This window comes from Alosa pseudoharengus, unplaced genomic scaffold (assembly GCF_046254945.1).
Source record: "Alosa pseudoharengus isolate Yale_2024_CS ecotype anadromous, Long Island Sound unplaced genomic scaffold, YU_APseudo_1.1 YU_APseudo_1.1_scf_15, whole genome shotgun sequence".
NCBI classification, from domain to species: Eukaryota; Metazoa; Chordata; class Actinopteri; order Clupeiformes; family Clupeidae; genus Alosa; species Alosa pseudoharengus.
The window spans coordinates 3,234,352-3,258,185 of NW_027468620.1; the positions used below are offsets into that span (position 1 = coordinate 3,234,352).

At 40.1% G+C, this 23,834-nt stretch overlaps 1 protein-coding gene across 1 annotated transcript in view; it reads right to left on the reverse strand.

The window, feature by feature from the left end:
* Positions 1-442: 442 nt before the first annotated feature.
* Positions 443-23,834, reverse strand: part of eif3s10 (eukaryotic translation initiation factor 3, subunit 10 (theta)) — a 73,442-nt gene continuing 50,050 nt past the window's right edge. The window contains exons 16-22 of the mRNA XM_076285268.1: positions 20,420-20,573; positions 14,521-14,702; positions 14,339-14,424; positions 13,746-14,254; positions 13,523-13,658; positions 12,810-12,970; positions 443-1,076 (exon numbers count right to left, since the gene is read on the reverse strand). Of these exons, the coding sequence (XP_076141383.1) occupies positions 898-1,076; positions 12,810-12,970; positions 13,523-13,658; positions 13,746-14,254; positions 14,339-14,424; positions 14,521-14,702; positions 20,420-20,573 (1,407 nt within the window). The 3' untranslated portion in view covers positions 443-897. The remainder of the gene's footprint in view (positions 1,077-12,809; positions 12,971-13,522; positions 13,659-13,745; positions 14,255-14,338; positions 14,425-14,520; positions 14,703-20,419; positions 20,574-23,834) is intronic.

The window sequence follows — 23,834 nt, forward strand, 5'->3', positions numbered from 1 at the left end:
GTAGCCAACCCCCCCCCCCCCCCCCATGAAAGGCATCCCATTTTTCCAATCTATAGTTGACATCTACTAGAAATATGGCGATATTTGTAATTCTGTGGAGTACCATCAATTTTCCGTTAAGTTAATTTTTGGTAACAATCGGATTGTATGAACATTTCGCAAATAACACATTTCTGTTTCCCAAAGGAGTTTACCTGCATGCACACTAGTCTTTCTAATGACCTACATGGACTTGCAAACTTGTCTTTCAAACATTGAACTTCTAACTAAACAAAATACTTTCACACAATACTTTCAAGTAGCCTAGTCTTGAAAATTTCCATATTCCCCAAACATTCTGGTTTCTCATATTTCCATAGCTAGACATACAAATTAAGACATAAGAAAGCCCTATTATTATAGGGGCCTAGCTCCTCATAGTAAACAGACAGAAACGAGAGGGCAGACTTCAATGAGTTTATTTTTCCCCCCTTTAAAATGCAACAGGATATGCAATTGCAAGGGCAGCGAGCTAGAAATGAGATGTAATATCTAAAGGAAAGATCTTGAAACAATATTTCTGTAGTCAATCAAGAACAACTTGGATCTGGATTATTATTTCAATTTCAAAATGCATTACTCCCAAATTAAATGCATCACAAACGGTATATTGAACGAGAGCAATTTAACACTTTAAACATGCACAAGATAGGAATGATTTAAATTCAACACTAAGCTGCATAAAAACCTTTCTGGAAAAGAAGTTACTACATTAAGTTTCCATGCAGAGTTAAGCAAATCTATACTGTTAATTTGTAAATGAGTGCCACAGCAACAGCAGTGAAAAATTAAAGATTGAGGAAAACTCCTGACACTGAAGCCACACTAAGGATGGTAAGCAACAGTGGTGGTGTTGGCCTAACGACGAACTGTGGTCCATCCATCATCATCTATCTCATTCTTAGTACGACGCTGGTTGTCTTTCTCCTTGTCTGATCGCCAAGTGCTCTTTTCCACATCACGATCACGCTCTCGTGGTCTGGCTGGAGCCTCACGTTCCTCACGCTTGTCATCCCCACCTCTTCTCCAGGAGCCACCTATATGTAAAAGTAAATTATATGAAAATCTATAGCACTGTCTGGGTACAATTCTAATTTGGAAATTAAAAGATTGTTTCATCTAAATATTGCTTAAGACACCCATACAATTCTGCAGTAATGCACCATATTCCTGAGAAGTCAAAAACAGAAGACTGATAAATATTTGAAATGCCCCCAAAAAAACATACAGATAAGAAATCTCCTGATCTATATAATTAGATCTAAAATAAGAATTATCATCAAATGACACAATCCACCATCTATCTATTAATGACAGGAACATCTGCCTGTCTGTGTGTCTCATATTTGCATATCTCTCGAGCGGTTTGTCCAAACTTGACAGGTGTCTTGCTAAGGGCACGAGTGAGTGCAGTGCCAAGTTTGACAGTGTTTGGATAAGAAATGCAAAATATATTAGTTAAAAGAAGCACACACTGGCTTTTGTTGCTCTAGCCACTGTGGCTACTCCCCATCTCACACAGTGCAGCACTGAATCAGAGCACATGAGTAGAAAGTCATACAAGTGACTGCTGTGTTGAGAAAGATGTTTGGATGTGAAACACGAAAAATTAAAGCACATCACATCTCAACAATACAGAGACTGCCTCTAGCTGCAGTTTGCTTGTATAAAATTATTTTGCAACATACCTACCACATAAACATGCAGTGCCTATTTAAAGCAACATAAAAAATTATACATTCATAAACTGCTACAAACACTTTGAATACTTTGGACTAGTGCTGTCATGATACCAAAATCATTGTTTTGAGACCGATACCAAGTCAAGAATTGCGATTTCGATACTCCGCCACCACCTTGTCAGTAATATTGAATATAGTTTGAATATTCACACCAGTGGCCATCCTAGATTCTGCTTGACACTCTCTCCACAGACACACACAAACACACACAGAAAATGATGGCTTATGTCATATGTTTCCAATTCATATTAAGTGTATATATTTTGTTAATAATTTATAGTATTTTATTATCTCCATAATTACTAATAGCTAAAAATATTTAGTAATTTGAATACTTAACATTGATTTTTAAACTATTACACTTAGGCATATCATTAATGTGGTGTAGGGCTAACCAGAGACTTTGTAATGAGGAGACACAGCACTCAAAAAATCCTCCATAGAAATGCATAGGCTTAGTTTGTAACGCCAATATGGCAGTTGTCTACGCATATCACACCCATTCCGCGGCAAAACGTTGACATGTGAATACATTGAGCCAATCATGTGGTGTGATGTGAATACATTGAGCCAATAATATGGTGTGTTATGAAGACATCGTGCCAATCATGTGTTGTGATCTCGCCGCTGAAGCAAGATTGCAGTAGATTGGTGTCGTGAAGCCTTGCGCACGCTCATTTCTGCCGAGATGGATGCCCAATGAGTGCCCTAAAAGCGTTGCCATATGGCCGCCGAGTGGAGGGACTTGCCTAAAAGGACTTTGGGCTAACTGAGTGCACATTGGTGGTGTGTAGGTGTAATTGAGTGCCTGTCACTTTAAGAAATATGTGAGTGATTAGCCTTCAGTCACACGGTTTTAGGCTAGTGCTTAATAGTTGCGCATAGTGCATAAGGATATGTGGATGCAATTCATTATGTTTTCTCTGTCATTAGATAAAATAAATGTTCAAAAAACGAACAAGTCGAAGAAAATCTTTCTGGATCATAGAAGAGATAAGTGTGCAATATTCATTAATGATTTTAGTGAGTACAACACGAATGACACATGACCTGAGTTAGCGGAACAGTTAGCAAGGAGCTCTCTAAGTTTGCCAAGGTTGCGTAGCCTATTTCTAAATTACATTAAACCAATAGTAGGCCTAAATGCCCTAAATCCCATAGCCTAGGTAGGTTAGCAACACAAACTTGAGATGGAAGTGAGCAAATCAACTTGATATTAGCCTATAATTGTGTGTTACCGTAGCATCACTTAAACTAGCAGCCATGTCTCGCTGTTTATGGCACGACAGCTGTGCATACGTGTGTGGAGAAAAGACGCACAGCCACAGGCTAGGGGAAGAGGCACTAGAACGTACGCATGTTGCTTCAAAAGAACACGGTCATTCTTAAAAGTATCGATACTAATAAAATTAGGTATTGTGACATTTTTCATTTCAGGGTATTGTGATACTTTTGTAGTATTAGTGCACCGTGCAACACCACTTTGGACCGTCTGTGGACTTAGAATTGTCGCTTGTTTCAATGCGGGACAGTGCAGTTGAATTGTTTGTTTATTCAAACTGCTAGGTCCCAAATTTAAAGGACAATTCCAGCGCAAAATGAAACTAGGGGTTAATAACACATGAGTACTGAGTTTGTCCATTCTCTGGGATATGTTTTCATGCTAATCAAACGTGACCAGTTTGATCACAAACCGCTAATAAGCGTTTAACACTAGTCTTCGGGGCACACGCAAAGTGAAAAGAAATCGCATTTTCTATACCACTAACAAGGCTCAAAATGGCACCACACTTCCATGGTAGCATAATGAGGGGCCCTACATGTAAACCGAAGCATTGAGAACTTTGTAAGTGTACAGACAGTTTATTAAAAAGATAGCTTAGAAACCATACCGTTCACATATACAGGTTGGCGCAATCTTGGGAAAACAGTCACCTGACAATTCAGCTCATGTTGCACAACGTTGGACTGAAGCAACGCAAGCTAATGGCCTCCTTATACCAAACAACTTTGACAAGATTTGGGAAAGATTCTTGAAAGATTGTAGTCTTTTAACTAATGCCCCCATTCAAGCTTTACTCATAAGACTACAATCTGAAAAGGCGCTATGGTATTGATGGTAACTGTCAAGAAAGAGCACAGGCTTTCAAGCCCGCCACTGACAACATTTTTCTCCTCAAAAGTTGTCAAGCACTTCAAAAGGAGCAAAAAAAATAACCAAGGCCATAGCATTTTTTTTACATGCAAAGACAAGAGGCCCTATTGTGTCATAGAGAACGAAGGCTTTAGATATCAAAGTTCGAATTAAAGTTCTTGAGCTAAGGTACAACATCCCCTCATGGCAACATTTCAGTCCTACATTCCTAACTTCTACACGATAGTTTGTAATGAAGTTATTCAGGGTGTGATGAGTGCAGAGCGAGTAGCCATAACTTCCGAGGTCAGTCTTTGTTTTGTTGTCTTTTTTTAACAGTCAATAGGCTAATTGGCCATACTAGACCTGCACAGTAAGCATTAGACTTTATTATTTTATTTTTTCTTATTACAATTTATCTGATTGCACATTATTTTACTCTTTTTACCTAACTGTAGATGCAGTAATTGTTCTATTTGCAGTGCATTGAGCACAACTGCTATAGTGTAACATATACATTATGTGAATAGAATACTGTTTCTGTATTCTCAATAAAAGGCAAATTATTTATTAATTGATTCATTTGAAACTTAATAGATATCATGTAAAAATATTGAGTATTGAATCGTATCGTGGGGAATTCTGAAGTATCGAAAATAATTAAAATAATTGGCTTAAGAAATCGATATCATATCAAATAGTCATGAAGGCTCCGATTTACACCCCTAGTACCTTTACATCCCTCGAGTCTAGGATTGCCACTGGTGTGAATGATCACACAATATTCAATATTACTGATGGCGCCAAGGTGGTGGGGTGGGGGTGTTGGGTGAAAAAATGAAATTCTTTACTTTGCATCAAAACAATAATTTTGGTATTATGACTACACTACGAACTGGCCTTTAGTTTTTTCACTCTTTAACTGAATTTATACTAAACTGTGGCTCACACCAGTTCAGCATTAGCAGCTAGCAAGCTTGGTTTTAGGCACTAATGCCATTGTCCGTGCCAGTATCCTGAAGATACATCTTGGGATGGCACGATACCACTTTTTCATGCAAGATACGATACAGATATGACAACATTGAGTATCAGCCGATACCAATCCGATACAGTCTTTCCCCTCTCAAAACAACTGTGCTATTAATACATTTGCCTGTGTGCATGCTGGAAATGCAGCAATGAATTTAATCCAGCATTCCCATTCCAATTTCATATTCCTGTGAATTTGGATTATTATCATTATTAGGGCTGTCAAACGATTAATTTTCACTTAATCGCTGAATTTCAATAGTTAAAGCTGCAGTTGGCAAGATTTATTTTGATATTCACTGACACCGACACTATGCTTCGACAGAACAACATAAATCAGCACTTCTACCTAGGCCTGTCACGATAACAAATTTTGCTGGACGATAAATTGTCTCAGAAATTATTGCGATAAGCGATAATATTGTCGTTCTGAGAATTTTCCTCGGGAAGAGGAAGACGGCCCACTTGTTGTGTTTTTTTTTCCCCAACTGGGAAAACTGCAGCGGATGATTGTGTTTTAGATGCATATGCATGTTTGTTGTGTTGCCGCTTTTAATTGCGACTGTTTTCCAACAAATGCGACACACCGACTCGCACACGTTCAGTGGTTCACCACATCTTTTTTGTCTTTATTAGGCGTAGCCTACTCGAACTCGCAACTAGCTTTCTCTCTGCCTAGTACCTACCGGTATACTTCTCAAGCGGCTCTTTAGCTGCACTCTGTGGTAGGCTACGCCAGTAGTCCCGCCTCCCCACACACCATGCGACTGACAAGTGACTGACATGAGGGTTCACTCATCGTTACTCTAAGGACCCGAGAGAGAGAGAGGGAGAGAGAGACGAGGAAAACAAACAAGCATGCAAATGGCATTTATCGCGGCCAGAAAAATTATCGAGCTAATTTTAATTATCATGCGATTAATTGATTTATTGAATATCGCGACAGGCCTACTTCTACCTCCACCTAGAGCCTGTTATTTGTTTTGCAAAAATCCACAGCTCCTGGTTCTACTGGTCCAATCAGAGCAGGGCTGTGAGATCTGATTGTCAATTGCAGTCTGGTGCGCACTGACGAGCACAAACTCGATGAGAGGGTGCTGGGTGGTAGTGGGGGAGGGGCATGAGAGTTGTAAAGATTAAACAATTTGGCTAACTCCCCTCAATCTGTCAGACTTGCCAATTGCACCTTTAATCAGAATTAATCACATTTTATTACCGTATTTTCCGCACTATAAGGCGCACTTAAAAGCCTTTGTCTCAAAAAACGACAGTGCGCTTTATAATCCGGAGCGCCTTATATATGGATTAATTATGGTTGTTATGGCTACCGTAGTCAGGGGCGTCGCGGAGTAGGCCTAATACACGTGCTTCACCATAACATTACAGTGTGTGTATAAAGCAAAGATTCTAGAACAGAGCTCTGTTCTAGAATCTTTGGTATAAAGACCCCAAAATGGCACCTGTCAAGAGACACGCTTACAACGCAGAATTCAAATTCAAGGCCATCAGTCACGCAGTAGAACATGGGAATAGAGCAGCTGCGAGAGAATTCAACATTAATGAATCAATGGTACGGAAGTGGAGGAAGCAAGAAGATGAGCTGCGTCAAGTAAAGAAGACCACACAGAGTTTCCGAGGGAACTAAGCGAGATGGCCACAGTTAAAGGACAAAATTGAACAGTGGGTTATTGAACAGAGAGCAGCAGGTAGAAGCGTCTCTACGGTCTCTATTCGACTGAAGGCAACACCGTTAGCACGGGACATGAATATCGATGCCTTTCGTAGCGGGCCTTCTTGGTGCTTTCGTTTTATGAAAAGACGTAATCTCTCCATCCGCACACAAACTACAGTCTCGCAGCAACTGCCAAAAGATTACGAAGAAAAGCTGGCCACTTTCCGCGCATACTGCAAAAACAAAATCACTGAAAAGAAGATCCAGCCAGAGCACATCACCAACATGGACGAGGTTCCTCTCACCTTTGATATCCCCGTGAACCGCACTGTGGAGACAACAGGGACCAGAACGGTGTCTATACGCACCACAGGGAACGAGAAGTCATCCCTCACTGTAGTTCTCAGTTGCCAGGCTAATGGCCAGAAACTTCCACCCATGGTCATTTTCAAGAGGAAGACTTTGCCTAAAGAAAAGTTTCCAGCCGGCGTCATCATCAAAGCTAACCCAAAGGGCTGGATGGACGAGGAAAAGATGAGTGAATGGTTGAGAGAAATTTACGTCAAGAGACCGGATGGCTTTTTTCACAACCGTCCCTATTGATCTACGACTCCATGCGCGCCCATCTCACCGATGCTGTCAAAAACCAAGTGAAGCAAAATAATACGGTGCTTGCCGTCATTCCGGGTGGATTAACTAAAGAACTCCAGCCGCTAGATATTGGTGTCAACAGGTCGTTCAAAGCTAAACTGCGAGCTTCATGGGAGCAGTGGATGACAGAAGGCGAACACACATTCACCAAGACAGGGAGACAGCGCCGGGCGACCTACGCCACTATCTGCCAATGGATCGTGGATGCCTGGGCTAAGGTATCAGTCTCAACTGTGGTCCGAGCTTTCACGAAGGCCGGAATCATCACTGAACTGCCAGGTAACAGCGGCGACACTGACTGGATAATGACGAGAGGGATCCGGGCATGCTGGATGCCGTAATCGTCCAACTGTTAAACTCGGACACTGAAGATGAAGAATGAGGGATTTGTGGACGAGGAATGAACTGAAAAACTGAGCGTATTGTGATGTATTTTACGTGTTATAACTGAATAATTTTGAGAGTTATTGTGTGAATACGCTAACGTTTGATTTAGCGATGTGTTTTTTTTAGGTGTTAGGCTACAACTGAACAAGATTGGGAGTTATTGTGAATAGCCTACTATACGCTCATTAACATTTGAACAATGTTGAGAGTTATTGTGAACATGTTAATAAAGTTTGACTGACTGACTTATCTGACTGTTTTGCTTCGCTTAATGCACCTTGTAGGCCGGTGCGCTTTATATATATTCGAAAATAGACCATTCATTGACAGTGCGCCTTATAATCCAGTGCACTCTATAGTGCGGAAAATACGGTATATGATTAAAAATTCTTTTGCAACGCCCATAGTTACAATGGAAAGCAATTGTAGCAGTGTATATTGATTGGGAAAACAAAAGTGGATCTTTCATATATTCTAGATTCATTAGATATAAAGTGAAATATGTCGAGCCATTTTTGGTTGTAATCTTGATTACGGCTTATAGCTCATGAAAACCAAAAATGAGTATCTCAAAATATTAGAATAAGGAGGTTATAATCTAGAAATGTTGACCTTTTGAAAATAAATGAACTAATCTGACTAATCTTAAATAGTTAATACACTCAATTAGGGCTGTCAAAATAACTGATTAATTTTGATTAATTAATTTGAGAAAAAATAACTGATTAAAAAAATTTGTGAATATTAATCGATTCCGTATGACCTTTGACCCAGAGCCGTTCTAGTCAGTAAAAATTAGACTGTAAAATGAAGGAGAGAAGAAGAAAACGTGCTGCCTGGATCATTGATTGGAACATTTACTTTTAAAAAATGGCCTGATGGTGTTGATACAAAATAAAGTGTTGATAATAAAGTCCTCTGCAATGTCTGCAGCAAGGAATTTGCATATCACCGGAGTTCATCAACTCTATAGTCGCACATCAATGCAAAGAAATAAGTGTTGACATTGAGGGGAGTGTTAACTAATTTTCATTGTGTCCCCTAGGTTATATCTGTGGACTGAAATGCCTTGTATGTGAAAAAAAAACTTCCCGAAGCACATTTGAATTTATTTCCTCAGCATATTAGGTCATATCATAGATTATTATGGCAATTATTTGAACAGTGAAAATAATACGTTTTTGAACTTCAATGTCACTGATGCTGATTATTCAATGATTCATTTGAATTTAAATATTTAAAATACCTTCACAGCAAAAATTATATATGCGATTAATTCAGATTATGTAATTAATTAGATACATTTTTTTAATCGATTGACAGCCCTACACTCAATACGTGTTCTGTCTGCTTTTGCACAAATTACTACATAAATGTGGCATGGTATGGAGGCAATCTGCCTCTGGCACTGCTAAGGTGTTATGGGAGCCCAGGTTGCTTCGATAGCGACCTTAACCCTTAGAACCCTAAGCTGTTTTTAGGGCATTTTCACTACCTTTATTCATAAGGATTTATTATGGTCATTGTAAGTGCCACACACACATATTATATATTGTTTTTTTTCAGCAGAGTCTAGGCTATCCAGATCTGCCATAATTTCATGTATTAGTACTAGCATTGATTTTATTTTGGACATGTATCTCACCACAGCAAGCTCATAGCTCTACATGTGTTTCATGTGTGTGTAGGGCAGACTGTCCTGAATCAGGCAATATAATTGCCATGTTGGAGGGATACTCTGGGGCTGAGCAATTTACAGAATTATGTGGTGTGTGATTTACGGAAATAAATGCCATCGTGTGATTTACGGAAATAAATGATCGTACAGACAAGTATGTAGTCTCTTTGGAAAGCCCCACTTCTGCTCTGTCATGCAGTAAAGTTTTCATCTCGCTGCGATGAACAGTCCCGGAGCAATGTAACAGAGAAGAAAGGGCCAAAATAGGCCAAAAATGACTCCTTTGATATTTCATTCTGCTGTGGGTGACCTAAGCATATCTTAAAGAAACCATCCATTTTCTCTTGAAGCCAGATAGTTAGGCTACACAAATATATGTTTGACATGACAATTATGTATTATTTATATATGCTAATTAGCATCAATTAGCATAAAATGTGCATATTCCAGGCAAATTGTTTGAGTTTGTGAAGCTCTACAGCTTCAACACAGCACGTTATAAAAAAAGTGAAATAGCAGAAAGTTGCATTTACCTGTTGGCTAAATAAATACCAAGTTTGGTATCAATTGGGTGAAAGGAACTTTAAATAACTAATTTTGAAATTATGTATACAGACGAGCCTAAATAACCATTATATAGTTTTATTATCAAAATTAGTTGCAATATCACATTTGTATCAAAAAAATAACTTACAATTTCATCTCATACATATTATTTTGGTTAATAATCATGTTTTTTTTTTGGTCAATGTGTAATAATCATCTTAACACATTTTAGACTGTTAAAACAGATGAACAGTTAAAATGACCCAACAGAGTCAGTGTTGCTGAAAATGACCCAACAGATTCAGATACCTCCCACACGGAGTTACACTACAGATTTGGCCCCTACCCTCTCACACCACACAGTTTCATATCACTAGACAACATGGGCGTATGTACTTTTAAAAACAGATGAAAAGTATGTCATTACTACCACTGAACCTCGGTCGATTGTCATTACTCGCCATGTTGAAATATCGCGATCGGCGCTTAACAACCAATCACAAAATATAAAATCTTACCAATAGCAAAAATTCAACACATATCCAAGGAAAACCCATTTATTTGATTGGCTAAGACACTCATTGACATACAAAGACGTTTTCGCGGGGTTTCAGTGAAGAAAAATGATACTTTTATTAATTTCCGTCATCAGTACGTACGTACTGATTTCTCTATGGGCTGTCGGGAAAGAGTTAAAGTGCTAAAAACCGGAATTTTCCTTTAACTCTGGACTTGATAAAACACAGTGGTCCAACACCAGCAAATTAGATTGCCCCAAATCACCATTGACTGTGGAAACATCAAACTGGACTTTAAGCGACTTGGACTCTGTGCCTCTCCACTCTTCCTCCAGACTCTTGGGACATTGATTGAACCCTGATTTCCAAATGAAATGCAAATTCTGTTTTTATGTTACAAGAGGAGTTTGGAACACTGAGCAATTAAGTCCAGTTCTGTCTTCTTAGCCCAGGTAAGATAACCTGACTCCACCAGATGGATGCTTCCCATTTGCTCTGCATGTCCATCTGGGAACTTTCCGTTGGAGAACTTTTGGAAAGGAGCGGAAATACTGGTTAGCTGATTGGATAAACCATCTGTCTATCACCACCTATGTTGGTTATCGACGGGCCAAATCAACCAATTGATTAGATGAATGAAGTGTTCTTCTAATGCCTTCGTTTAACATACAATTAAGTTAGGTAACGTAATGTTAAAAAAATTTAACTTACCATTTGTATGTGACATGAACCTAATCAACGACAATTTCCATCAAGTTTTCACGGTAGGCCCTACACTTCTGAAGAAAGTATATTCCTCCATTATTAACTGGAATCGGCCTTGGAGGATTTCTGTGTCGTTCATTCCTCCCAGCTGTATGGCTAAGACTCATAGCTTCACAGCTTCCCCAGGAATACTTTCTAATTTGAATAAAACTTGCGCGATAGCTATGCTTTGATAGCTTTGGTGAACTGCTCCAAATTTTCTCTATCGGAAAAATGCCAGACTGATCTGCAAGTGGAAACCTGAAGCTCGCAAGATCAGGATGGTCTCACAAGGCTACAGGTAAGATGCTCCAACCTGGTCTCTGATTCAGGAGTGGCTTGACACTAGGAATATGCTACTTGTAGCCCATTTCCTGGACACGTCTGTGCATGGTGGCTCTTGATGCAGACTCCAGCCTCAGTCCACTCCTTGTGAAGTTCCCCCAAATTTTTTAATCGACTTTGCTTGACAATTCTCAAGGATGCAGTCATCCTTTGTTGCTTGCACACCTTTTTCATTCCAGCCAACTTTCCATGAATACGCTTTCATACAGCACTCTTTGAGTGCCTTCTGGACAACTATCAAGTCTGCAGTCTTTCCCATGATTGTGGTTGTGTTTACTGAACCACACTAAGAGTTTAAAGGCTCAGGAAACCAACATTTCTGTATTAGAACCTCTTAATTCTAATATTTTGAGATACTCATTTTTGGTTTTCATGACCTGTAAGCCGTAATCGTCAAGATTACAACAAAAATATACTTGAAATATTCCACTTTATATCTATTGAATCTAGAATATATGAAAGATTATAGAGCTATGTACAATTAGCTTGACAATGTACAATGAGCTTGAGGCAACACAATGTTTTCTTCAGAAATATAACTTGCTTTAAATTTAAATAAATGCTACAGCAGAATTTCATGTACCACATGTACACATATCATTAATTAGTGCATAACAACAACAAAATATGCCATATCTTCATTATGTTTGAGTTCAGTTGAAAATAAGGAACTTGAAAAATTTAGAAATATGCACAAATCCATGCAAAACATAGTCTGTTGCAGCCAACAGCTAGAGCAACCAGGAAGCTACAGTGCTACACGCTGGGGGCATCAGCGTGTAGCACTGTAGCTTCCTGGCAGTTATAGTTGTTGGCTGCAGCAACTCGAGCAAGGTAGAACTGTTTTTTTCATCGGTGACCTCCAGAAACAGATCTAAGTGATAGCCAGAATTCTTCTTTAAAGCAGTGGCACCGACGTATTGTGGATAACAAGGGGGCAACAAGGGCAAGAAAAATCTTTGTAAAACATTGAATCAGCACAAATGTAGCAGTTGGCATTTTACCATTATGAGACAACATTGAATGTTAAATGCTGCTTGCTTAGTTATGAGCTACACCAGGCGTGTAACTGAAGCGTTCCGTTCGCGTAGCGTCTGCTGCAACAATTAGCGGCCACTATAATCAATGGAAGTAGCTACACCAGATGTGATAGCGGTGCGTACGTTTGAAAAAAATAGACCATTAATTTAAAATGGATTTTAGGCGTCGCGAACGGAGCGCTTCAGTTATGCGCCTGGTGTAGCTTAGCCTTGTAGATTTGGTAATGTTATGGAAGCTACAGCACCATGAAATGTCTTGTGAGGCAGTGCTTAAGTCTCACCTTCTTCATTTTCTCTTTGAGGGGCTCTTTGTTCACGCTCATCCCTTGGGTCTCTGACATCACGACGATCTTGGCGCTCCTCGCGATCCTCGCGGCGAGAATCTCTCCAGCTGCTGGTTTCCTCTGAGGTACCTCCACGCCTCCAAACTCCACCCTCCTCCCTACATGAGCATACAAAACACACATTGTTCAGTCAACAATCTTTTACTTCAGTACCCACTTGAGGACCTGAATCTAATATAAAACGACTAGGCAGTTCATTAGGGGTGTAACAGTACACACAAATCACGATTTGGTGTGTACCACGGTTTAGAAGTCTGTTCAGTTCATTGTCAGTATGGTAAGCCTGTAGGTACTGCAAGCCTACAATTCTGACATATGGTCTTCCACTTAAAGGAATACAAGCCAAAGAGCTCTACAATAGCCTTAATGGAGTTTTTTTTTTATTATGCATGATTTACTTTTTTATAAAATTCGTAGGCTGATGCCTGGCAGCAACAATTGTGTTTAAATGTAGGTTACTACTTCAGCCTCTGGCAAGCTACTGGTAGCTTGAGAGCGACGTGTTGGAGACTCATGGTGTATGACAATGACTTTTCATTGGCAACAATATTAAACCAATAAGCAAGACCAAAACTATGAAAAAAAGTGTGACTTATAGTCCGGAAAATACGGTAGTCAGTCAGGGGACTTTTGATTTAAATTACGCAAACCTGGGTGGTCGACGCTCTCTAGTACGCTCACTCTCCTGGCGTTCTTCCAGATCAGGCTCCTCTTCATCTTGACCAGCTTCATCCCGAGGGGGTCCCCAACTCTCTTCACGGGCCTTTTCTCTTTCTCTCCACCCACCTGACAAACACAGAAGGACTTTAATAGGTGAAAATACAGATAAAATGTGAGGCAAAATAACACCTCCATTGCAGACGGATCCTGTACCTGGCCTGCCTGAAGGTTTCCATGGCTTAGGATCATCACCACGACGTGGCCCAGCATCATCCATGCCTCTGCGGCCTCCCCTTTCATCATCTCCACCCCTTCTTGAACCCCAGTCATCATCAGCCCCACGCCTGAGGCCCCTGGGCTCATCCATAATTCTACGAGGTCCTCGGTCATCATCAAAGCCCCGGCGTGGCCCTCGCTCCTCTTCCATTCCCCTGCGAAGGCTTCGTTCATCGTCTAGGCCACGCCTAGGACCACGGTCATCATCTCCCCTCCTCTGACTACGATCATCATCAAAGACCCTCCTGGGTCCACGTTCTTCGTCCAGGCCCCTTCGAGGTCCACGGTCTTCATCAGTGCCACGACGGGGCCCTCTATCATCATCAAAGCCACGACGGGGAGGGCGGTCATCTGAGCCCATGCGACGGGGTACATCGCTTGGTCTCTTGACAGCTGGCTCTTGTTCACGCTCCTCAGTGTCATCACGGCCTTCCTGTCTCCAGTCACTAAAAAGTTAAATATTTTGCATCAAATATGGATCACACAGCTACATATTGCCTGAAGACAGAGATGTGCTTTAAACCACTAACCGATCAGGTACAGGCCGACGCCATTCTGACTCTCCTGGTTCACCACGTTTTCGCCATCCTCCACCATCTTCTCTCTCTGCCCAGTCCTGTAGAAAGGGGAAAGGAGCAATTAAGCAAATTTACCATGTGAGGTATACAAGAAATGTTGTGTGAGCATGTGTAAATAACAGAAGATTGTTTACCTTGGTGGGTTTCTCCTCTGGCATTTTCCTTTCCTCTTCCTTGCGACGCTCACGTTCCTCTATCTCCTGTTGGCGGGCTCGCTGTTTTCTCTCCTGTTCCTCAAGCTTTCGTAAACGTTCCTGGTACTCTCTCTCCTCCTCCTCCCTCTGCTCTTGCTCCAGGCGCTCACGCTCCTCACGTTCTGCAAAAAAACAACAAAAGCCATACATCTTTGTATCTTTCCACAAATATTAGCCTGCCAAACCTGGTACTCCAACTCACACCTTGAGCAAGTTTACACTGCTGGTCTAGACTTTAACTATTCTTAACCTGAAACCCAAGCAATAGCATCAAACCAATCTCATTAGGGCTGGGCAATTGAAACAGACATTTTGACCTCATCAATTTATAGGTGCAGTTAGCAATTGTACGCAATTTCAAGGCCATAACTGTATCACTGCCATAATTGTATCACATTCACAAATCATCTCCTCACAATGCGCTAGCTGCCCATTCCGGGAGTACAATGTAAAAAAAAAGTCTTTGTAGGCAGCCCAGGTTCCAAAAACGGGAAACAAACAAAAACAAAACAACTCTCTGGGAATACTGAAGGGGTGAGCTACCACTACGTTGTTTTGGACAAAAGCATCTGTTAATAAATTTAAGCATTCGCTGACTGCACTTTAAATCTTGCTCATGTCAAGTAACTGGCTAAAGCTTTGCCCAATGTGTGCAGTCATGAACCATCCCTGTAAAAAAGGTTTTCATGTCTTCACCTGGTACAGGTGACTGAGGAACCTGTGGTAAATAGCACTATTTTCATATAAACCGGTTTCAGGTCCCTAACAACCGTGGTTAAGAACTAACTCAGAGGACAAGCAAACTTGGAGCCTTATCACAAGACATTGAAAGAAAGACGCAAGGTGCTTGAATTGTTAACTTTTGGCAGAGAAGAGCAGACTGAATTTCCTTTGTGCAGTACTGCATCTCATTTTTTTGTGATGTCAGTTCAAAGCTAAAAATGTTTACAACGTCAATAAAGTAGGTTATTGCTCTGTCTTCAAATAGGCCTAAGCAGGGTAGGAATTTTTGAAAATCAGAGGTTTACAGGCCACGGTGGCCTTGGTGGCCCCTTCTTTCAATATTCTGCTTTGCGTCCGACTAATAGCCTATGGCCAGTCAAAATAATCTTAGCATTCACAGCGCAAATTAATTTAGTCTTTTACACAGCAGAGAAAGTGACAGCGCACGGCAAGAAATGAAGTGCATCCAAATTAGTGCTGTCACTTTACGTTCGAAAATCGATTGCACAATCGATTGGACCAAACACAAGTTTCGAAAACTAAAATGGGGAATCGATTTTAACCAAATATTTACACTATTAATTTTAAACGAAATAAACAAATAAAAAAGATAGATGTAACAAAATTCACAAACAAGAATATAAGAATATAAAAGAATTCCGAAGTGCAGTAAGCATTGCGAAAGCTAAAAAGAAAATTCCCACCAATTTTACGCACCGGGAACAGCTGTTTCAATCAACTGCTGTGCTGCTCGTGTTTTGCCAAAAAATGGAGGACAACGCGATCAACCTGTGCGACATGTAGAGAGACGAGTGATAGGCCCTAATAACTTGGAGATGTGGAAGTACTTCGGATTTTTGGTATATCAAATAGGGATGTCCGATATTGGCTTTTTTGCCGATATCCGATATGCCGATATTGTCCAACTCTCAAATTTCGATTCCGATATCAGCCGATACCGATGTCGATATGTGGGTTATTTTTCCTCAAAACTAATTTAGGTAACATCACATATCTCCTGTTGTGGAATTAACACAACATGCTTAATGTTATTGTGATGCCCCACTGGATGCATTCTTGAATGCGACAAGGCTTTCCAAATGTTAACATTGTCTGTGCAAAATAAGAAAAATACTTCAACTTAATTTAGGGAAAAAATGCCATGTTTATTTTTTTTTTTTTTAATTGTCTCAAACAACAGTTTGGATTACACTCTCCCTGAGATAATCTTGACAATGCCCACAACAAATAGGGCAAATTTGACTTCACAAATGATAAAACATTGTACCTGAACAACTATGTGCAACATAGCAGAATGTAAAGCCAACTAAAATAACAGGCATAGTGTATGACAGGCTACCCTTTTTCTGTGTTAAATGAGCCTGCATTTGTAGGATGCTTCATGAACTGTTTCTTTAACTAAAACTCAATCACCTTAATTAAATGAATGCACAAATATGAGTCAATTACAATGTGGCAAGCAACTATACTGCACAATTTTGAAAACATTTGTTTGAGCTACAAAAAATACTTCAGGCTTGAGGTGAAGTACATAACAGGCCATACCCACAATCAGGCTTGGAATTTCACCATTTTAGGGGCAAGGCAACTTGGCCTTCAGTTGGGCATATTTGGTGGGGGGCACAAAGGCCACATGTCAGGGCACCAAGGCCAAAGTTAACTATACAGTAGTAGGCTATAAAAATGATCAAAGTTGTATTCACTGCAGTAGACCTGCATCACTGTATACAAAAACATAAAACATGACATATTACATATAACTGTAAATCATCTGATCATCTAATATTTTCAGATATCTAGGCTGTATTTAACATTTATTTTATATTTGGCCTGTTATGAAATCATGTATTGAACAATTTAAGCACAGCTCAGCAAGAAACTCAAATAGCCTAGATGCATGCTTAGCATTTTGTGATCATTAAGGCTACTTTCACAAACTCTTACAGTCAGCTGTCCTCTGATTTACCGATATCTAGGCGACATTTGTAATATTTGTTTTGTATTTGGCCCGTTATGAAATAATGTGGAACAATTTAAACACAGTGTAAAACTTAAATCCCAAATTTGGAGACATCCATGTATGTTGAAATTTACTGCAAATTCAAAACGGGATTAGTCTGGAACGGCTAACTGTACAGGGGACTGATTTACACCTTTCTGTTCGGTAAGGTCTGCTGTTTATTCTGATATATGGTTTGTCATATGTTAAACGAAGGGTTCTGAAGTATTCCACCGAGATGAATGGGTAGGGAGATGGACGCAAAACCTTCAGTAGAATTTATGATTGAATGATATTATTTACTTTTCTCGCGAACCGTTCACCACAGCAATTAGCGGCTAACATCGTTTAAAAGCTGAGAAAAAGCTCTTTCATGTGATACTTGTGATGTCTGTGTGATGAGTAGGCTACTTCGCGAGTAGTTCAACTGAGAAGAATGGGTTAATTTGGACGCACTTTCTTGCGCTGTCACTTTCTCCACTGCGTAATTTGGCCATAGACTAAATATATATCGCTATTAGTAGGACGCAAAGCAGAATATTTAAAGAAGGGGGCACCAAGGCCACCGTGGCCTGTAAACCTCTGATTTTCAAATTGGCGTCACGGCCAACTCAAGGGGCTACGACGGCCATGGCCAATTCCAAACCACAGACATAATGTTGAAACAGAGCGAGCAAGTTTGTTACTGCAGCCATCCACGCTTGTTTGTATGCTTCAAGACGCAGCTTAATGAGGTCATCATCTGTGCGCCGGTAAACGCTTCAGGAGCGCATAGGCACTATTTGGGTGTAACGCAAGCATTATTTTATCGGTTTTAAGGCAAAAAAAATCCGATAACGATATTAACAGATATTACATTTTTATGCTAATATCGGGCCGATAATATCGGTGGGCCGATATTATCGGACATCTCTAATATCAAACTATGGAGAAGAACAAAGCGGTAGGCTACGCAAACTGTGCAATCGAGTTCTACGTAGGCGAAATTTGTTTGACATTTCTAATCGTAAACACAGACACAGCTACGTTGAAGCCTGCAGCCATGTCACTGATGTAATGGCAGTCCACTCGGCTTACTGGTTTTCGAGAATGTTGCACATCTGTTTGTCATTGTGCACGAAACTAAACGCCAATAAATCAGAATTATTGCTGGCTTGCGTCTTCAAGCGCCCTCTTTACGTTCGTCCTAATGCCTGTTAGTCGTTTGTGGATTGGCCTATATTTCGCGTTGAAAATGGAAGCGTCTTTAGACATAAAAAATCGATTTTACAATCGATTCAATGAACACTTACGTCTCAAAAATCGAACAGGATTTTTTCACAAAAGTGACAGCCCTAATCCAAATTCACCCATTCTTCTCAGTTGAACTACTCGCGAAGTAGCCTACTCATCACACAGACATCACAAGTATCACATCACATGAAAGAGCTTTTTCTCAGCTTTTAAAAGATGTTAGCTGCTAATTGCTGTGGTGAACAGTTCGCGAGAATTCAATTTAATCATAAATTCTACTGAAGGTTCTGCGCCCACCTCCCTCCCTACCCATTCATCTCAGTGGAATACTTCACTTTGAACCCTTCGTTCAACAAATGACAAACCATATATCAGAATAAACAGCAGACCTTACCGAATACAAAGGTGTAAAGCAGTCCCCTGTACAGTTAGCTGTTCCAGAGTAATCCAGTTTTGAATTTGCAGCAGATTTCGACATGCATGTCGTCTCCAAATTTGGGCTTTAAGTTTTACAATGTGTTTAATTAGATATCTGTAAATATTAGATGATCAGATGATTTACAGTTGTTATATGACATGTTTCATGTTTTTGTGATATTTCATACAGTGATGCAGGTCTACTGCTGTGAATAGGCTAAATACAACTTTACAACTTTAATACAACAATAGCTTACTACTGTATAGTTAACTTTGGCCTTAGTTCCCTGACTTGTGGTCTTTGTGCCCCCCACCAAATATGCCCAACTGAAGGCCAAGTGGCCTTGCCCCTAAAATGGTGAAATTCCAAGCCTGGGCCTAAGTATTAATAGGCTAGACATTTGGATACGAAGCATGCATTATTGAAGTTACGAAGTTATGCCACAAATGTTATCTTCATGCTCAAGTGGAAAAAATGAAATTATGTAGGCTAAGTAAAATAGAATAGTAACGTTAACAATGTGTTTCATCTTATTTCTCAGCATATCTTTTAACAGAGACTCGTTACGTTACTTTTCCGTTAGCCTACTTTTCAAGAAAATTACAAGATGCAGGGTAGCCTAAAGTTAAAGTTGACACTGCATTTGAGTAGATTGTTTAAAGAAAGTAGACATGGGCTTGCAACTAACATTATTGCATAGGTAGCCTCTCTTAGCAAATCTGTCATGTATCTATAGGCTACTTTCCTGTCAGTTAACATCCAGCACAATGCATTTTGTGCATTGTATTTCAGTCAATCGTTCAATGTGTGGCCAGAAGCATAGGCTTCTTTATCAAAGTAATTATCCTTGACCTCTGGGGGAAATGATTCCCACCCCTGCCATTATGTAGCCTTTGAGTAGGTAATGTTTTCACTTTAATCCAAATCTAAACTAATTGTTTGTGCAATTGAAGCCCTGGCCAAATGTTTAGCCTACCTTCCGTAAAACATCAGTTTCTTTTTCATAGGTAAACCCGCTACACCTCTAGATGAAAACAATCCAGACTCGGCTACATTTAACTATTTAGGCAATATGCTTTGTCTTCATCTTTCATCAAGTTCAGCCAGCTTGCTTTCTATGCGCTGTCCGTGTAAATAAACTAGTGCTTGTCCTCCGAGTTCGTTCTTGACTACGGTTGTTAGGGACCTGAAACCAGTAGTCATTTATAATGTTATTGTCAAAAATATCATGACATATTGTGATCGTTTGTGTGATGGTATTTGTGATAGAAGTGTATACATCCCTAATCCTTGATACGTCTTTCCTCGTTGCATTCATTTGTTTCCTTTAAGTTTTAATTAGATGGAAGGTGTTCCCTGGTTTACAATCAGTTGAAAACCCCTGGTGTAGATAATACTGTATGTGCTAGTATTGAACACTGCATTGAAGGCGAGGTCAATGTTACCTTTCTTTAGTTGCTCCTCATGAATTCTCTGGGCCTCCTCTTCTTTCTGACGGTAGTAGGCATTACGTCGGTCCTCTTTGCGCTGCCTTTTCCTTTCCTCAAGGCGCTTCTTTCGCTCCTCAACCAGGCGCTGTTGGAACTGTTTAAGTTTCTCCTAAAGGCATTGAAAAGGAAAGTAAGATGATAAGGAAAGAAAAATTCATACATTTCACTTAATCAACCACAATTGATTTGGAATATATAAGAATAAAGAGCAGTGAAAAAAGCAGGGGGGAAAAAAGCAAAAAAAAACTCAACCGTGTATAGACTGCACCATATAACCACAGTTTATTAAATATTAATTGTTATTGTGTAATCCAACTAAATTCCAAGTGGCCACCGGTGTCAAGCTATCAGTCTTTTTTTGGGCCCAGTCATTCTTAAATTTACAGTATTCCAAATCATTCTTGAAAAAGTCCTTATGATGTGGGCATGATGCCACCATCACTTTCATCATACTCTACTACACCTAGGGTTGGGTATCGTTTGGGTTTTATCCGGTACTGGTGCTAAATCGATACTTTTAAAACGGTGCCGTAACGGTGCCTGAACCGGTACTTTGTATTTAAATTAAAATGGTCTAAAGCATGAATTGCATGAATTATTGATAAGACAAATTTGAACAGGAAATTGAACTGTTATATTTAATTTACTATCAATATCTCATTGCTTCTACGCATAATAGCCTACATTTAAAGGTTAAAACAGCTCGCCATGGATGCACACACAATGGTAAGCTCTGCTTTCAAGCTTACCCAGTGTTAAAACCGCTTGCCATATAGAACTGCCAGGTCATGGACAACGGCATTTGCAAGGAAGCTAATCTAACAGGGACTCTTTCTGAATTACTTTCCAATTAATTTAGCGTGTTCACAAATGCTTCAAGAAATTGCATGTCTTCCCCCATAACACGCAACAAGTTTTGAACATGTTAAGCTACATGTCGGTGTTGAAATGTTTAGATTCCCAGCGCTAGGCATTTTAACAGCAACTATGGCTATGCACTATACCAGTCAGCTGAGTTTAATTAGTGATAAAGTACGTAGAGGGTTCCGTAGCCTCTTTGACAGCTCAGTGACATTAGGTATGTAACCTACATATTTATGTTACAACTTTGCTGATAACATTTCAAATAAATTAGCAAGGATATTGTGTAACGTATACTGTTGATGTTGTTTCATAGCCTTTTGTTAGATTTGCTAGATTTTGACAGGAGCTCGTGATATCGCTTTAAAGCTACTTGGGCTCCCGCAAGCTGTCAAACACTGTCCACTCGCCTATAGTGGTGACCCCTCTGGTTTATACATCCAGTGTTTATGTTAGCTAACTGTATCTGGATGTGTTGCTATCAGAGCAAGACGTTAGAGATGGCGCATGACATGCAGTATGCCTCGTACAAAAAACAAACAAAAAAACGTGATTTAAGCACCGAAATGAGGCACCAAAATCCACATTGTTATTCGATGCAGTTACTACCGTTTGCGTCTGCTTTTTTTTGGTGCCCAACCCTAACTACACCTAAAAGATGCAGAGTGCAGAGGCGGAGTTAGTATAGTGGCTGAGGAACTTGGCTAATATGCAATAGCCACAAAAGTCATGGGTTCAATTCCCGGCTGTCACCGTCTGCAGAAGAGCAGAAGACTGTATTTATTATATTATTACTTATTTTCTATATAATTCCATATTTCCTTAACACGCTAGAATATGGTCATTTGCTGTTGTAAATGTAACATTTGTTGTTGTAGATAGATAGATAGATAGATAGTTACTTTATTGATCCCCAAGGGGAAATTCAAGTTGTAAGAGTAATTCACTTCACAGAGCTTGAAGACACTGACTTAAACAATTATAGACCCATCTGAAAATCGCCCTTTCTTTCTAAAATCCTAGAAAAGGTTGTCTTTCAACAACTCCAATCCTTTCTAACAGAGAAGGAGATGTTAGACATCTTCCAGTCTGGATTCCGACCTAAACACAGCACGGAATCTGCTTTAATTAAGGTCACTAATGACTTGTTACCTGTTACTATCAGTGGAAGCAAAGAACTGTGCATTACTTATGCTGCTAAATCTTAGCGCCGCCTTTGACACTGTAGATCACTGCATTCTTTTAGAGCGCCTTGAGCACTGGGTTGGAATTTCAGGTACTGCACTGAAATGGTTTGCTTGCTTCTTAGAGGGAAGATCTTATCTGCCAATAAAAATTACAAAGAAGTCCGCACACTAGAGCTCCATTAATTTTTTTCTTTTTATTCACCACATGTGACGTTTCGGGACACACTGCCCTTCCTCACATGTGGTGAATAAAAAGAAAAAAATTAACTTTGTACGTCAGGGGGATAAACCTTGTTCCGCGAAGGCCAGGTGTAAAACCGGCCAGTTGAAAAATGGGGCGGGCTGGGAAATGAAGGTTGATCTTGGCCAGCAGATGGTACCCTCCACATATAGTGAGTACTAAACTACAACCCGACGTAATTCTATGGTCGGATTCAGAGAAGATAGTTTACTTCATTGAACTCACTGTTCCTTGGGGATACAGAGTGGAAGAGGCCAATGAGCTGAAGAGCGCTAAATACACTGTAATAGCAGAGGAGGCAGCCAAGCGAGGTTGGAGTGCACGATTAAGGCCTATTGAAATCAGTGCACGTGGGTTTGTGGTCAGATCTGCTACTGGCTTGCTGTCTGAATTGGGCATTTGTGGTCGAAGTCTAAGGCAGGTGGTTAGTAACATGTCTTTAGCAGCAGAACGGGTAAGCGAATGGTTGTGGGTAAGGAGAAGTTACCCTTCCTGGGGCGCAAGCTAAGGTTTGGCTCATTTGTTTTGTGTTTATGATGGACTGTGCCTAGGTTGATGGTACTTGGTTAAGGTTTTTTATGGTTTATGGTTCAGTCCGTATCAACGGGACGGACCAACCTAGCCAACTTAGACCATGCCTAGGTTGGTTAAGGGTATTTGGATGTTTGTTGTTGTAATATGGTGGCAGCATGGGGCATAAGCTAACTGGCTAATTTGTTTTGTGTTTGTGATGGGCTGTGCCTGGGTTGATGGCGGTTGGCTAGCGTTTTTTATGGTTATGGTTCAGTCCGCATCAACGGGACGGACCAACCTAGCCAACCTAGACCATGCCTAGTTTCAGTTGCTAGGTTACGGGGACGCTGGCGAGACACGGCGCTCCGTCTGGCATCATGTTTTTGTTTGTTTCGTAAATGTTCGTAATTTTATGTAATGTCATGTTTATTTTTTGTATTGGTTTGTCTAGTTAAATGCAATTTCGGGTAATGAATACTTTCCACGTTCCTTTTTTAAGGTTGTGATTTTACTCTTACTCGAGTAAATATTTGAACTAGAATTGTACTCTTTACTCAATTACATTTCC